The 18,142-nt window shown below is 33.1% G+C and overlaps 1 protein-coding gene across 1 annotated transcript; it reads left to right on the top strand.

Moving 5' to 3' along the window:
* Nucleotides 1-2,114: 2,114 nt before the first annotated feature.
* Nucleotides 2,115-12,693, top strand: LOC147383769 (COP9 signalosome complex subunit 2). Its single transcript, XM_086425665.1, has 12 exons — nt 2,115-2,276; nt 6,614-6,706; nt 7,045-7,123; nt 7,910-8,150; nt 8,226-8,300; nt 8,389-8,523; nt 9,435-9,622; nt 10,404-10,472; nt 10,566-10,656; nt 10,769-10,903; nt 12,103-12,215; nt 12,336-12,693. Exons 1-12 carry the CDS (start codon nt 2,267-2,269, stop codon nt 12,424-12,426), a joined length of 1,320 nt encoding a protein of 439 aa, XP_086281791.1. The 5' UTR covers nt 2,115-2,266; the 3' UTR covers nt 12,427-12,693.
* The last annotated feature ends 5,449 nt before the right edge of the window (nt 12,694-18,142 follow it).

Raw genomic sequence — 18,142 nt, 5'->3', positions numbered from 1 at the left:
TTTGGGTTAATAAGCTCTAGCCTGATGGTTGAGTTGAGGTTCTTCAACTTGAGTTGACCGACCCTCCAACCCGCCTAGGTTATATCCCTAATTTTGCCTCGTGATATGTAGAAAGTGAGGATGAGATGATATTTAGAATTACTTGCTTTGTGGGGTTTGAGATTGTCTACGTGCTTCAAAATTGGGTCATGAGTCAAGCTAGCCTGACTAACTTAGTAAGATTTCAAATCTTACTAAGAATTGTTGGGCAACATGAGTCACCACTTTAGCAATCCAACACCACAGCCCTCTAGATTTTATATAGAAATTCTGATTTTATTTTATTTTTAAAGGAAAAAAACCATCTATGTTAATGTTATTATATAATAAAATAATTAATTTTTCAATTAAAAAGGGCTAGAAGCACATGAAATCTTAAGTATCATTTAATATATAAAATACATGTTTATTACATTACATCTTTTATAGTTAAAAAAAATATTTTTATTTTTTATTTATTCAAAGTTTTTCGAACTTTATAAACTTTTGCCGACTTTTTTCGAAGCTTTCTCTTTTTGAATTATTTCCAAACCCCAACTCTGTCATTGAAGAACCAAATTGAAGTCTCTCGATATATTAGTCTGTTTTCCTTGTACAATTACTCAACAAAGAAGAAATCATGAAAATTGATATTGAAACCCTAAGATGTTGAAAGATTGCAAGAAATTAACAAAGATAATTTATTTTTTTGAATTGGATGCTTGATTTTAGGTTTTTTTTTCCTTTTATTTATTTTGTTTTTAAAAAAAGGAAATCATAGTTGATGATATGGGTATCTTTGTTTTTAGAATAATGATTTTTTGATGCCCCCATACGCTCCTAAACGTGGTATATGCTAGAACCATGGCTGTACAATTATATATCCCGAGGAAAACATCTATGGTTCTAACCCATGCCACGTCAGAGAGTATTTGGAGGAGTATGCCAGAGGGGGCGTCAGAAAATCATGATTGATGTTTTTATTATTTTCTTTCTTTGGTGTAGCATATTAATGGGCAAATATCATTGCTTGTGCTTACTATGACGAAATTTCGAGATCAATAAACTCAAGGACGGAATTGGTGGGGGCAATTGCCCCCATAGAACTTTGAGACATCCCTATATTTTCAACTAATTGCATGCCCCATTTGTCCCCACTCCCTCACCTCTCTCGTCATTTGCCCCCACACCCTCACCTCTGTCCAATCCGCCCCCTCCCCTCCCCTTCAATTTTTTGTTGATGACATTGGCTCTTGATCGGGCCTTCTCATATACTACTTGAAAATGACCTAAATATCATTTTCTTCAACTTCTAATCAAAAACCTCTGAATTTCTCTTTAAAACCATTTATCTTCAAGTTCTTCAACTATACAATTAACTATAATTGCCCCCATTGCAAGAAAATCATGGCTCCACCCCTGAGTAAACTGATCATTTTAATTCTCAAAACATGTTTTCAAGTAAGCTCATTTTTAAGTATTTCAATTTAAAGTGACGATCTCGTTGATAAAAAAAAAATAACAAACTCACTAATAATTAATTACCAATGATCTTGTCGTTAAAAAGTAAGGATATATGTCTTTAAATTTATCATCGAGATCGTCACTTTAAAATCAAGGATATTTGTTCTTTAAATTTACCAGAGAGTTCGTCATTTTTTTTTTTATCAACGAGATTGTCATTTTAAATTAGAATACCTACCAACGAACTCACTCGAAAACATGTTTTGAGAATTAAAATGAATAGTGTACCTGAATTAGAATTTTTGCAAAAGTTGTACATGTTTTGGGATTTTTTTTTTCAAAAAGGATTGATGTGTTATAAGTAAAATTTGATGTGCCAATAGAATCTATCTTTATATACTTCAGACCCGATTATTAACGGGAGCATGATCGGATGATCCAATAAGACATTTAGTCGGTTCCAGAATAATCCACATATTATCGAATCGGATCTGAACAAACCCATATGCTTATTACAAGTTGGGTTAGGGTTAACCAAGACCCCGGCCTTTAAAATTTGATTGATCCGTTCCAAAAGCGTACCCGTCCTGACCCGTTTCTCAAATGTCCATGTCTCTGTCTCACCGAAAATCCCTAAAAAACAAAAAATTAAAATGGGGTTTTAATCTCTCTCACTCACTCTCTCTCTCTTCCCGCCATTATTACTGCAAATCAATCGTAATCTCTTCTATATGATCGCCGATTTCTTCTTCAAATCTTCTAATTGAAGCTCTGTTAACCAATCATGGGTTCTGGTGAGCACTATTTTTCTCTTTTGTTCACTTTTACGTTGTTTCTTCACAGCTTCAGTGAAATCTAGGGTTTCTGCAATTTCGTATTTTGTTGATTTTTTTAATTCGATGTGTGAATTGTTTTTTCCGATTATAGTGATGCATCGACGCTATCTGTTTTTTTTTTTTTTAAAATTGTTTTTTAGTTAATTTGTTGTTTTGCGGTTCTTGTTGATGGATTCGTGTTGTAATTTGTGGGCATTATATCTCAAATTCACTTGTGATTTAGGGTTTTGAACCTTTACACATCTCGAAGACTAGAATTCTACACGAAGAACAATTTGTTAATTATTTTAATTTCCCTGGCTTATTTGATAGACACCCTATTGTGGATTTTAGGTCAAGTCCGTAGGATTGTAAATCCTCAACATGTACAACCATGGTTTTAAGAATAATGCTGAAGTGACCTAAATCCTATAGACAGTTTTGATCCACTTCAAGGGGGATCTTCCTCCAAATTAATTAATTTATTTTTATTGATTGCTTCCCAAAAATGTATTACATCCTTCAATATATATAAAGGAATGATTTTGACTCGAACGTACAAATATTAGACTCCTAATTTAATATAAGTTCCTAAATTAGTAAAATAGAAAGAATCCTAAAATAATAAAATATCTAATTAGCAGTTAGACTCCTAAACTATTAAATAACATAGCCATATATCCTAAGTATACTAAAATAATGTATATTAACATCCATCCCCCCTTTAAAACGACTTGTCTTCAAGTTAAATTTTTTTCAAAAGCAACTTCGTCCTTAAGCGTGTTCGCATCGGTCTCCGAAATGAGTAGTTGAGGTTTCTTGCAATGATGTCTTGATTTGAAAAGTTCGTTGCAATTGAAGCAAAGACCTTTCGATCGCCGTTCTGCTTTCTCTGTCGGGGAAAGTTGATTAATAGGAGGAAGTCCAGAAGGTGCCGTTGGCTCAAGAGGTGCTGCACGGCACAATGAAAAATCTTGGGTTACCTCAATTGTTTCTTCTTGGTAAATAGCCAAGTCGAATGCTTCGGTTAGTGAACCATGTCTAAATAACTGAACTCCAGCACGTATGTCATCACGTAAGTCCGAGACAAAACAACTAATTAAAAACGATTCAGGTAAATCGGTAACTCGATTCACAAGATTTTCAAATAGGCCCTGCAATTCATGAACCGTATTAGTTTGTTTGAGTTTAGATAATGTCGCACCTAGATCCGCGAACTCTCAAGAGCCAAAGCTAGAGCATAGCACCTGAGTGAATTGGGTCCATGATATTAACTCAATCGAACAAATCATCCAACGATAGCATGCTATAGCGTCTCCAGTTAGGTGAATCGAGGCCAAGGAAACCATTTGTTCAATGGGCAAGCCGTTCAATTGTTGATATTGTTCAGTCCGAAAAATCCAGCCTTTCGAATCATATCCATCATACCTTGAAAAATCAATACGAAGCGGACGACCTTGTATTGGTATGCCACCACGTTGATTTTCTACTCTTTGTTGTACATTAGCAGGAGCGCGTGGTACTTCCTGAATTGGTAGTTGATTTGCAACCAAACGCTGCAGGGTGGTTTGAATCGCCCGCATCCCTTCTTTCGACTTATGAATATCAGTGTTTATTTGATCAAACCGAGGTTCAAACGAGTCGATTCTCTCACTCAACTCCTTAACAGTCACCATCTTTGACACCAAGATCTTTTGCTTTGATACCAGATGTTAGGATCCTAGATCCTATAGACAATTTTGATCCACTTCAAGGGGGATCTTCTTCCAAATTAATTAATTAATTTTTATTGATTGCTTCCCAAAAGCGTGTTACATCCTCCAATCATAGTATTAAATTTCGACATATTTCCACGAAATATACCAAATATTTCCATTTCCACAAGTTCCGACACGAAATTTAACTGACAATTTATTTTTGTATATATTTCGGTGGAAATCACTGTTCATTTTTGTGAAATATTTCGATAAATAGTTAATTTCGGCCGAAAGTATCATTTTTTAGGTATAAAAATGCAATATTTAGGTGGAAATATTTCGATAAAAGTAAATTTCGATCGAAATATTTCCTTTAAAAAAAAAAACTTATAATTGCTTTTAGGAAGAACTTGTAAATTACATATAGTATTTAATAATAAAAATTGCACAGAACGTTCATCCGTTAATATAAATGAATTATGATTAGTTAGTTATATATATCATCTTATTTTAATCTATTCTAAGCATATTAGTATGTTTATATAAGCACACATACAATCAACCATGTTTCAATTAGTTGGATACATTAGCAATTTATTCATACTTATTCAAAAAATAAAAGAAATATAATTACACATGAATGCGATACTTAATAGTTTCTTCATTTTAATGTCTTACATATTAAGTTGTATGTAGTTAATGCAACATTATTATTCTTATTTCCACTGTCAGCCTCTCAATACATGTGCATATGTGTAGCAAAATGTTGTTGATATTCAATTTCTCACTTCATATGGTAGTTTATTGTATTTTGATGACTTAATGAGTGTGTTTTAATGCCTATTTTATCATTTCCTACAGGGTTAATGAAAATTTCATCAATATTTCTGTCATTTCCAAAAAATGTATTCATTTCCACATTCATCGAAATATTTCCATTTCTATACATCAAAATCAAAATTTAATACCTTGCCTCCAATAAAATATATAAAGGAAGGATTTTGACTCCAACGTACCAATATTAGACTTTTAATTTAATAAAACCTCTTAAATTAGTAAAATAGAAAGAATCCTAAAATAATAAAATACCTAATTAGCAGCTAGACTCCTAAACTACTAAATAACATAGCCTTATATCCTAAGTATACTAAAATAACGTATCCTAACATGATGATAGGATCCTAGATCCTATAGACAATTTTGATTCACTTCAAGGGGGATCTTCCTCCAAATTAATTAATTTATTTTTATTGATTGCATGCAAAAAACGTATTACATCCTCCAATATATATATGAAGGAAGGATTTTGACTCCAACGTACAAATATTAGACTCCTAATTTAATAAAACTTCCTATATTAGTAAAATAGTAAGAATCCTAAAATAATAACATACCTAATTAGCAGCTAGACTCCTAAACTACTAAATAACATAACCATATATCCTAAATATACCAAATAACATATCCTCACTCCAGCACGACTCTGGTTTTAAATCTTGTCCAAGACTGAGATGATAGATGTGAATCATTCTTCACATAATATCATTTGAGATATGAGATAACTCACAAGATAAATCCTCTTTGTAATAAATAAATAAATAAACTATCTAGTGTTAGAAGAGGAAACCGGTGTAGAGATGTGGAGAGCAAAAAAGAAGATGATGCGGAGACATGGAGATAATCAGAAAAACAACAAAAGAATCCTGTGTGTGTTTGAGAGAAAGATGGGTTTGAAATTAAAATGAAAAAGTTAATAAAAAAGAAGAAATCAGCCAAAAGTCACATGTGTTGAAGAAGACGAATCTGTTTTTTTTTATGTCGAGGGAGATCAATATTGTATCCCCCCCTCTTTCAGAATTAGTTTTTCAGATGTTGTTTTTGGAAAATGGAATATGAAACTCCATATATTTTTTTTTCTAGATTTATTTTTTCAGATGAAACTCTATTGTCTCGTCTGAAACTGAGATAACTTGTCCAAGACGTGTTGACTTGTCTGAGATAACTCGGTCTTTTTCATGACATAAAACTGAGACTTAAAACCATGTGTGTATATATATATATATATATATATAATACATAATTGTTAGTTGGGCTTATTTGTGTCCATTTCTTCAATGAAATCTAATGATTTAAGAATGAGGTTTTTAATTTCTATGGGTTGGGATCCATCGACTCATGGAAAAAACACATGATCCCAACCGTGTAAACATGAAATCCAATGGTTGGGATTTATCCTCGAGATTTGTGTTTTCTGAATACGTATAAATCCCTAGCGTTGGATTTTATGTTTATAAGGTTGAGATCATGTGTTTTCTCATGAGTCGCCCGAACTGGACCCAATTTATTTAAGAGTCTCACCATTCAGACAAGATTTCCATCCTTAAGAACAAATGCAGAATGCAGTGAGTCAGGATTCAGGCCTTTTGATCTCTAATGTTTGACCCATTTAATTTTGGGTCCCAACCTTCTCCATACCAGCCTTATGTCCGTATGCTGTGCTCAAAGACTATATTTCGCTTATATATACATGTTGATTCATTTGGTTTCTGTCCATTTTTCTTGATCTGAAAAATTGAAATTATTTTACGCTGTATGGAACATTGGTGTTGGTGTATGTAGATGCAGATATGGAGGATTATGGTTTCGAGTACTCAGAGGAGGAACCTGAGGAGCAGGATGTTGACATTGAGAACCAATACTACAATTCTAAAGGTAATTCTAGAGGTTTATAGTTTTGGTGGTTTATATGGGGGCAAACTAGGCAATCACTTTTATTCTATACTTGTTTTTTATTTTTTTCAATAGATATTCTGTCAAATATTGCCCAGAAAATATAACGATTGCGAACATGATTTTTCATTTTGTTTTTTATTTGTGTTGCACAAGATATGGGTTTGATATAATGGAACTCTTTTCCTACAAATTCATCCATTTTAATCAATGCCTGTTGTCTCATATATTTATAACTGTTTTGTGCTTCAGCTTTTGGTACCTGCATCTGTCTTCAGAATTCAGTTTCTTATAGGCGTTATTGGTCTTCCTTTCTACAGGTCTGGTTGAATCTGATCCAGAAGGAGCACTTGCTGGTTTTTCTGAAGTAGTCCGCATGGAACCAGAAAAGGCAGAGTGGTAAGTTTTTAAAAAAGCCAAGTTTGCTGCACAAGGTTAACTGTAAATGATTCAAAAGATGAAGGAAACGACCATTTCCATATTATTGGTTTCCTTGTGCAATGCTTAATTTGTAATTTTTGGTTATCGACAATGAATTTATAAATCCAGTACCTAGAAAAGGCATATTTCTACTAAATTCATTTTCCATTAATTGTGTTCTTGTAATATGTGCAGAACTTATAGTGTAACTTCTCGTCCCCTTCTATGTGGTACCAAACGATAGATGCATTCTACCATCTAGACCCAAAATTGTATTAAAATTATTGTAATGTTACATAGTTTTATGTATATATTATGTGCCCTGAGGAAGACCGAACATGACATGGATTGTGGTATTAAGAAAACATCTAAAGACATAACTTGACCTAGGATATGAATCTCGCTATAATTCAGTGGCTAAATTGGATTCATGTTGGCAACCCTAGTATTTAGTAAAGGGTATAGATGATTATGGCATGATATATAGTTATGTATGTAAATGTGGCTACTTGTTGAAATTTTCAAGATATGGTTACCGAGAGTAATAGGTGGGCTTGTTACTTGTTGCTTTACTTCACATTTTTTTGCTTTTATCAGATTGTTCCAACTCCATTGTCTCAATTACTTCCATTTTGAGTTCTTCCTCACACAGTTTTCTCGAGTTTCCTTGTACATTTGTTTACCTCAATTTTTCTACAGTTGCATTTACCAACGTATTCATCCTCAGTTGTCTAACAGATTAACATACTTTGTCCATTTCATCAGGGGATTCAAAGCTCTAAAGCAAACAGTTAAGCTCTATTACCGATTAGGGAAGTTTAAAGAGATGATGGAAGCTTATAGGGTGATGTTAACATACATTAAATCAGCCGTGACACGCAATTACAGTGAGAAATGTATAAGCAACATAATGGATTTTGTTTCTGGATCAGCTAGCCAGAACTTTGGTCTTCTGCAAGAGTTTTATCAGACCACACTGATAGCCCTTGAAGAGGCAAAGAATGAGGTCAGAAATTTATCCTGGATCAGCCATCATTGTGTCAAATGTTAAAATCTGATATATTGCCCTCTTGTTCTGCAGAGATTATGGTTTAAGACAAATCTAAAGCTTTGCAAGATTTGGTTCGACATGGGTGAATACGGGCGAATGAATAAGGTGTATTGTTGCGTCAGACATTACATTCAGCAAATTCTCACATTAGTATATAATATCAATCAATGTAATAATTTCTTGGTACATTTAGATCTTGAAGGAACTTCACAAAGCTTGTAGAAGGGAAGATGGTACAGATGATCAAAAGAAAGGAACACAACTTTTGGAGGTCTATGCAATCGAGATTCAAATGTACACCGAAACCAAGAATAACAAAAAACTCAAGGTAAGTCATCATGTAGTGATTTATCCATGTCATTGATTTAAAACTAGGGTGATATGTTTCTACTTGACATCGTATGTTTGCCTGATTGGAACTTTTTAGTAACAATATTCCTGTCACCCATTGATACAAGGCATTTAAACCTTTGCCGTGATTAAAACTCAAGGATGAGTATTTCTCTAGAAGGGAAAATTGGTGTGGACGGGACCCATGGTCCCCTCATTAATGAAAATCAGCATTTGTCTCTAATTATATATATAATTTCTTTAATTGAGCTTATGATCCTTGTGATAGTGCTCTATCTAACCAGTTTACTGAATATTAGAGAAGATAAGTTATCCATCATCCTCATTGCTGTCCAATAATCGACTCTCTCCTCAGGGAAATCATGCCATTTCTTTGAAGCTCAATCAAAAGCTTTTCCCTGTTTGCACAATAAATCTAGAGAGCTGCTATCGGCACCCCGATTTTTTACTTATTACACCCCAATATCTTATATAATTAATCACACCCAAATTAAAGATTAGAACACACTCTTCAAATATTATGAAGGTTTGGCTCAAATTATAATCTCGAAATTACAAAGCATTATAACACTTGTTCAAACAATTTCAGTAGTTGTCTAAAATTATGATTAGATTCATATAAAATCCTAAAACCAAAAAATAGAAATCTAGCAAAAAAATAAAATACGAGAGAGCTTCTATTGGCACCCCCAGTTTAATTTATTCTCAACTATTCACTTTTTTTTCTTCATTTAATTAGAGTGTAATAAGTTAAAGTTGGGGTGCCGATAGCAGCTCTCTAAATCTATCTGTTGAATTGGTTCTGGCTTTTCTGTTATTTTTTGTTTACCATTTTTTCCTATATACAGTGTATCAGCCGAGTTTTCTGATAGTACAGATTAATTGCAGCAATTATATCAGAAAGCACTTTCAATCAAATCTGCTATTCCCCATCCACGAATCATGGGTATAATTCACGAATGTGGAGGGAAAATGCATATGGCAGAGCGTCAATGGGCGGAGGCGGCCACGGATTTCTTTGAAGCTTTTAAGAACTATGATGAAGCCGGGAACCAGCGGCGTATCCAATGTCTGAAGTATGGTCGAAAACACCTTCCTTTTTATAATTTTGTAGCATAGCATTGTTCAGTTGCAGCCCTTGTACATAAGAGATTATATATATAGCAAAACACACTGGTGGGTCCCTCTCTTTGTCTCAAGATTTATACCTATAAACAATGTATCTCAAGGACATGTTTTACCTTTTCTCTTTCTTCCTTTTTCCAAAAATACCCTCTCCCCAACTTCATTCTCTTTCTTCTGCTACCTTTTTCCAATATTACCCCTCCGTCTTATTGTCTTTCCTCTTCTCCCCCCTTTCTTTATAATACCCCTCCAACTTTTTTATTTCTCCTCTTTTACCCCCTTAATAACCCAAAGATTTTTTAATAATACCCCTCTAATTTTATTATTTGCCCTCTTTTACCCCCTTCACCCCAAAGAGGATGCAGCACAGGCAAATTCTAGTGTACCCATAAAGAAAAAATAAAATGGGGAATGCTAGGAATAACGCAAAGGTGCAGCTTCACGTTTGTCACCCCCTTAAAAGACGGAAAGTTGATTGCTAACCGGTTCATACAGTTGCAAATTTTCCTATTCAAGAATTTAGAACTATGTGTTGGTTAGTGAGTTTTTTTTCCCCCTCTAGTAGTATGGCAAAGATGATGATGGTGTTGAGTGGGGGTAAAACATCTTTGTGTTCCTTCCTAGCATCTCTTTTTAATATGTTTTTTCCTTATAAAATTGTTAATTTGTTATATCGAATCATTAATCTCCTTTCCTCATTTGTCACTATCTTTATGCTGCCTTGTATGGAAGATATTTGGTTCTGGCAAACATGCTAATGGAATCTGAAGTGAACCCATTCGATGGGCAGGAAGCAAAACCGTAAGTTCTTTATGAGTTTAAAAAAAAAAAAAAAAAAACTATATTTGAAAGTTAGTTTGCTTCTTTGGAATACCAGTTTTTGCCATTTTGCAGATACAAAAATGATCCAGAGATCTTGGCCATGACAAATCTGATAGCCGCATATCAACGGAACGAGATATTGGAGTTTGAGAAAATCCTTAAGGTTTGATTCTTATCAAATCCCTGATGCCATTGCTCTTTCTGTTATTTTGACTTTTCTTTTCTTTGTTTCCATTCTCATGTGGTCTACTTTTCAAAACTGTTGTTTTTTCCAGTGTAATAGAAGGACAATTATGGATGATCCATTCATCCGAAATTACATCGAAGATTTGTTGAAGAATATCAGAACCCAAGTATTGCTCAAGCTTATCAAACCTTATACAAGAATCCGGATCCCCTTCATATCAAAGGTGGTGTATCTAATTTTTTTTAGAATAATGATTTTCTGACACCCCCCTCTGACTTATGGGCACATGGCATGTGCTAGAATCATAGATCTTTTTCCTTCGGATACACCAATGCACATATTTATGAGAATGTGCAGTTGTGTATCTCGAGGAAAAAGGTCTGTGGTTCTAGTCCATGCCACGTCAGGGAGTGAATGTCAGAGGGGGCGTCAGAAAATCACGACTTTTTTTTAAACTCTATTTCTTTGCGGCGACCTATTTACTTTATAATCTTTATTTCCTTATTTTATTATGGTTCCTTCTGCTGTATTGCACACTTTTTAGATTCATAAAAATCATGTTCGTTATTTTGATTTTATTCCAGTAATCTGATCTCCAAAAAGTTCGTTATGATTAGATCTTTCTGTTTCTCACATTTTTTTTTCTTATCTAGTTGGTGATCCCTCCTTATAGAAGGCCAGTAAAGGACTTGTGTTTTTTTTTTTTTTAGTGTTTCAGTGATGAATCCTTTCACATGTCAATATCCTCGTCCTTCATTTTCACTGAATAATAATTATTTTTTATTCCCTTTTCGAAGAATTATCCTTTGGTTGCATCTAAAGGTCTCTGTGAGTTCCAGTCTTGATTTTACTGTGAAGGTGCCACATGATGAGGTGGTATTCATCAAACAGGCCTGGGATTAGGACTGGCAATGGATCGAATAATATCCGCTTGCCCGAGTTATTCGGGTATGGGTACAAATTTTTTATCCGATTAAGAATTTGGGTAAAACTTATCCGCAATTATTTTTATCCGAATATTATTAAGATCGGATATGGATATGCGTCTTATCCAACCCGAATTCCATTTATCCAATGTTTAATACAGTAAATTCAAAATAAAATATATGTATAACTCAAAATTAAGGTTTTTCCATCTTCTTCACAATGATGTATATATATACACACGACTTGGATAGCCGCTTGAAATTTGTGTACAAGTCAGATACAAATATCCTTTGAAAATAGCTGGATATGAATATCCTTAGCATAAGTGGGTAAAAAGTCGGATATAGATTTGGATAGGATATGGAAATAGCTTCATCCGACCCATTGCCAGCCCTACCTGGGATCAAAACCCCTCCTTCACAGTTAAACCTATCAATTTTTTTATTTTTTTTATAATAATAATAATAATAAAAAACTGAACCAATTGATATTCAGGAGCTCAATGTGCCAGAGAATGATGTCGAGCAGCTACTTGTCTCACTAATTTTGGATAACCGTATCCAAGGCCACATTGATCAAGTGAATCGGCTGTTGGAGCGTGGTGACAGGTCAGCCATTTTTTTTTTTCTTTTTTCTTTAGTTAAATTCTCTTATCTAATCCCATTAACACGTCCAATCATTAACCTTATTAATTATATTATGTTTTTGTAAATTCCCTTATAATGCAGATCAAAGGGTATGAAAAAATTTGCTGCGATTGATAAATGGAACACCCAGCTTAGATCCCTTTATCAAACTGTCAGCAACAGAATCGGTTGATTTATAAAGAAATCGAAAGGTACACTTTCTTCTCTATTCAAATAGTTCAGAGTTTTGGTTGAAAGTGGGGGTTTGATCTCATTCAGTCCAATTTGTTTAAGAGGGCAATAGATGGAAACAGTTTAATGTGTCTGCACACACATTCTAGTTGAACAATGGTAATTTGACAATAACTTTTCCAAAGTTTTAAATTAACGAAAATTTCTGTAGTCGTGATTGTGAGTCGTGATCTTTACTCATTGTTACATGGTTTATATCTTCTTTTTAGTTTTTGGCTGATCTCAATATTTATTTATTTACCTGACGTGTATATCTTTTGCGTGCGCTCGCTCGTGCAATAATGAGTTTTTTTTTTTTTTTAAACCTCTTAGACATCACAATTGTAGAAATAAGATTAACAAGAGAGGATTAAAGGGCTGCTGTTGGCACCCCAACTTTTACTTATCACACCCCAATTAAAGTTTAACACACACCATTCAAACATTAGGTTCAGGTTATTTCTTCCAACATTAAGAATTAGGATTAGGCCCATATAAAATCCTAAATCTAACAAATATTAATCTTAAAAAAAAGACAAAAGAGTGTTTCTATTGGCATCCCAACTTTTACTTATTCTCAGCCCATTGCCTTTTTTTTTTTTTTAATTTTAATTGTGGTGTAATAAGTAAAAGTTGGAGTGTCAATAGAAGCTCTTGAAGATTATGATTATAGATTCAGAAATTAGTTTTCAGAAGCAATAGGTAAACTATATGCTGGATTTTGGAAATCAGTTTCCATAATCTGATTCTGACAAATCCAAAATCAGAATCTAACAATCGGAACCAAACACCAATGCTTGATAATTGTTTTCTCATAATTAGAGACAAAAATTAGCTAAAATAACAAATGAGTTATTAACTTTAGAAACTCGAAATTCAAATTATGTACTTTAGATTCTAAAATCAGTTTCTAGAAAGAGTGTTTCCGAACAAAATCTTGAAATCTGAATATCAATTTTTACAGTTTGGTTCCCAGAATTCAAAATCAAAATCTTACAATATGTGAACCAAACCTCGAAAGCAAATTGATTTCAGTATCAATCTGATAAGATATTTATTAGACTCGGACCCAATCGGATTGGTTTCAAGCCCATTGTAAGATTGAGATAACTCAGGTGAGTCAAAATTGGTTTAAAGGGGGCAAAAGTAAAAAAAAAAAAAATCAAAATATGGGTTAGAAGTTTCAGATTGAGCTGATTTATTGTGAAGATGATCTTCTCATCAAAGTGATTTAGAATCTAGATCGTCGATTTTTTATCAATAATTTATAAATCACTTTTGATGTATTTAGAAGTTTCAGATTAGGCTGATTTTTTGTGACGATGATCTTCTCATCATAAAGATCATTCTCACAAAAAATCAGTTCAATCCGAAACTTACCCATATTTTGAAAAATGATTATTTTTACGAATGCCCCTTGAACTCCTCCAATATATATATAGATATATATAAATAAAATATGAATCCGACAAGCCTTACTATGATAGTGAGGAAAAAGGGCCTTAATAAGTCTCATCCACTCTCAAAAAGACCTCGTGATGTGGCTTAATAACAAATCTTGAGGTCTCATTTATGCATCTCGAGATTTTTTTATAATGGTGGATGAGGGTTACTAATGCTTTTTTTCTTCACCATGACAGTGTGGAAAAGGTTTCTCAATAAAACACATTTTTTAATTGGACAATATTTGATCCAAAATTGATGGATAGGTTATCAAATTGGATTGTTATCTGATTGGTACTCTATCCGAACTAAAATCCATGATCTGGATCTGTAATTATTGGATCGGATTTTGGGCTGTTTTGATCCATAGGCAGCCCTACCATTTGACAAGACTTGTAATCATCACATCTCTCTCTAATAATTAGGGGTAAATTACTCTTTGACCCCCTGTAATTTGGCAAAATTCTATGTTGACCTCCTAAAGTTTGGGTAATTCCAATTACCTCCCTTTTAATTATCTAAGGACCCCTCCATCTATAGGGGTGCACATGGTTCGGATTGGTTCGGATTTTAGCAAAATTGGAATCGAACCAAACATGATCGGTTCTACAACTTTGGAACCGAACCAATCCAATCCAATCTTGGTTCGGATTGGTTCGGATCGGTTCTCGGTTTTCATACTTAATATTTTCAATAGTAATAAAAATCATTAAAAAATAATGAACTAATCTAATAGTAATAAAAATCATGAATCAATCCAAAATACTTATTATTTTTAACACATTAAAAATAAAAATCATGAAAACAATAAGAGAAAATTTCTATTTCTATTTTGAAATTTCTATTTCTGTTATGAAATTTTTGTTATGAAATTTCTGTTTTGAAATTTCTGTTATAAAATTTCTATTCTAAAATTTTTGTTCGAATAAAAATGAACATCAGAAAGTTTCTATTTTATTCCACCTCTCCATTTCTCTGATTCATCGAAAATATAGAATTAAAAATTTATGTTTAAAATTTCTAATCTATTATTTATGTTCGAATAAATAGGAACATTAGAAATTTCAATTAAAAATTTATGTTCGAATAAAATTAAAAATAAATTTTCTGTTCTGAAATTTCTAGTATTCTAAAATTTCTGTTCGAATACATCAGAAATTTATATTCTTGAATTTCACACAGAGAATCCGAGCGAAACTCACACACAGTTAAATTTATGTTCGAAGGGAACATCCGAGCGAAAACGAAGTCGTTTTCGAAACGAGCGAGAACAACGGCAACAAGAGAAAGAGAGAGAGAGAGAGAGAGAGAGTTACCTCTGTGTTTTCCGACGAGGTGAGGTAAGGGAGGGAGACGACCGAGAACGGCGGCGAGGTTTCAAGAGAGAGAGATCTCTGTGTTTTTCGACGAGGTGAGCGAAGGAGACGGCGGCGAGATTTCGAGAGAGAGAGAGAGTCCTCTATGTTTTCCAACGAGGTGGAGCGAGGGAGACGACCGGGAAGACGACGGCTAGGTTTCTCGATTTACAGATTTCCCCCAAATTCGATTCGAAGGAGAAGAGAGAAATAAAGAAAATAAATTTTTTTTTAAAATCATTATATATATATATATATAATATATATAAATATATTACGGTTCGGATTTCGAATTGGTTCGGTTTGTTATATTCTTAATCCGGAACCGAACCGAATTAACCGGATTTTTTTTCTTTCAAACCGTACCCGAACCATGGGTGTATTTAATCCAAACCAATCCAATCCAAAAGCTTCGGATTGGTTCGGTTCTCGGATTTATCCAATCCAATGTGCACCCCTATCCATCTACTTGCCTTCAACCAAACATTTAAAAAATAATTTTTATTTTTAAAAAGATTATTTTACATTTTTTTAAATATTATTTTTCTTGATAAATAAAAATATCCCTATAAAAAATGGGTTCATATTTAAGAATGTGATTTTGCTTAGACAGGGCATTTTCAATTATCATTTTAAAAGTATTTTTTTAATAATAAAGATAAAATAGTAAAATAATATTTGAGTTCTAACACTGTTAGTGAAACTGAAAGCGGAGGTAAGTACAATTATCAAAATATTAGGGGGTCAACATGGCATTATGCTAACAATAAGGGTCAACATGTAATTTACCCAATGATTAGATGAATACAGATAAGAACACGAGAGAAAGATAAGAAATTCTAATAAGAGCTGTTATGACCAGGGTTGTATTTAATAGGACCAGGACTATTTTTTTTCTATGTGACCAAAATACCCACCAGCGAAGAAATGTAAGTGGTACCATAAAATCAGAAGTAAAAGGGGGGTATATTGGTCACATTGGAACAGAAATTCTCTGGTGGTATCATATACAACCTTGGCAATATCAAGTGCCAATTCTTTTAAAGCAAAAGTCTTACTTTTGTTCCCCAAACTTTTAAATAAATATAAAATCTTTAAGTTTGAATTTCGAATCTCAACCTCTTCTACTGATTGGATCACATCTGGTCCGTCCATTTGTTTGCCAGCTGGCATTGTTAACGGCTACCTATTTTCTACGAACTCTCCAACGGTCACATAGCGTCGGTAGAACTCCACCCGACAAGTCCCGGACCTGAAACGCACCTAATCAACTGTTTCTCATAGTGAGTTTCAAATCCGACTTACTCAACTCAAATTACGAGATTGTCCTTTAATTTAACTGAAATTCCCATTGTCTCCCTCTCTCTACCTTATAACCTCGAATTATCCTGAAGTGACTTAAGATTGTACCTCATATCTCACTTTCGTGATGAGATGTGGAAGTGTGTAAGAATCATAAATATTTTTTAATAGTATCTCGATGAAAAACATCTATAGTTCCTACACACTTTCACTTCAGGAAAGTGAGATATGAGGTATAATCTTGAAGTCACTCTATAACATCGATTGTATAAGTCTTATTATCTGTTCATGTTTATTGTCAATTTATTTAGTTTTGAATAATATTGGAGTGATTTTAAAATTTACATCGATTCACACTTCTATGATTTCGTGTGCATCTCTCCTCATCAATAAAGTGAGAATCGATGTGAATTTTAAAGTTGTTGCAGCACGACTCTTTAACTTAATTCAATAAAAAAAAAATAAACTCAATTATGTGGACATTTTAAAGTATGTCGGTGTCTACAAAATCATTCACTCATATTGAAGAGAAAAATATAAGTTTCCTCGGGATCAATATATTTTTTTTAAGATCATCTCAAGATTAAGGTGTTTTCTTTTGCTGATTAAATTATTTTTTTCAAGTCATCTTTATTATTATAAGGAGAGAATGTTGATTATTTTTTAATCTTATATATTAAAACGTCATGAAATTAGGCAGTTTATATGAAAATTTTAAAATAATTATAAAAATAAATATTATTTTTATAACCCATGTACAAATGTAAATATTCTTTTATAGACATAATATGTTAAAATAATTTTATTTACAAAATTATAAAATAAAAATATATATTTTTTCGAAACATGGAAGGGTAAATGTTCATGGATTTAATAAGAGTCATGTTGGCTTGGCCTCAAGATTGTACCTCATATCGCACTTTTACGAATCCGAAATACTTTTTTATTCGTATCTCGATGGAAAGAATTTATGATTCTTTTTGACTTTCATGTCTGGAAAAGTATGATATGAGGTACAAAATTTGAGGTCACTGAGGCTTATACGTTTATTACAGAAGTAGGGTCAATTTGGTCATTTAATATTTTAAACGGTCGGTGAAAGTGTACCCCTCTTCAATAGTTTCGGTTTGAAACCCGCTGCAACGTAACAAAAATTATTGGAACAATCTGGAATGACAGTCCATACTTCTTCACTAAACAGACATGTTTGCATTTGCAATATAGAGTAATGATGTAGACCCATCTAAGCCTTCCATTTGATTAATAACCCCCACCCATCTTCATCCGATTCGAATACCCATAGAGTCCTTCTCAATATGAATCATTAATTTAAAAAAAAATAAAAATAAAATCAAAAACTGATAAAAGAGTTTCTCTACATTCCACAAGGATGAGTGGTGATTGAGTTTGTTATCTAGAAGGAGAAGAAATTCACATAAATTTTTTGAATAATGATTTTCTAAGTAAAAAGTCTTCATTCAATTGATGTGGTACAAACAAGAAATCATAGATCTTTTTTCTCAGGATATATAATTATATATCCTCATTAAAAAAAGAAGATGCAGTTGTGTATCTCGA

Source organism: Akebia trifoliata, chromosome 15 (genome assembly GCF_017979445.1).
Source record: "Akebia trifoliata isolate Shusen 1 chromosome 15, ASM1797944v1, whole genome shotgun sequence".
NCBI classification, from domain to species: domain Eukaryota; kingdom Viridiplantae; phylum Streptophyta; class Magnoliopsida; order Ranunculales; family Lardizabalaceae; genus Akebia; species Akebia trifoliata.
This window is presented reverse-complemented; position numbering and strand designations above follow the sequence as displayed.

Excerpts from the sequence above, each read along its gene's own strand:
- LOC147383769 (XM_086425665.1), top strand. Across the intron at positions 8,301-8,388 it reads AATACGGGCGAATGAATAAG|ATCTTGAAGGAACTTCACAA; the intron begins GTGTATTGTTGC and ends TGGTACATTTAG. Across the intron at positions 8,524-9,434 it reads AGAATAACAAAAAACTCAAG|CAATTATATCAGAAAGCACT; the intron begins GTAAGTCATCAT and ends GATTAATTGCAG.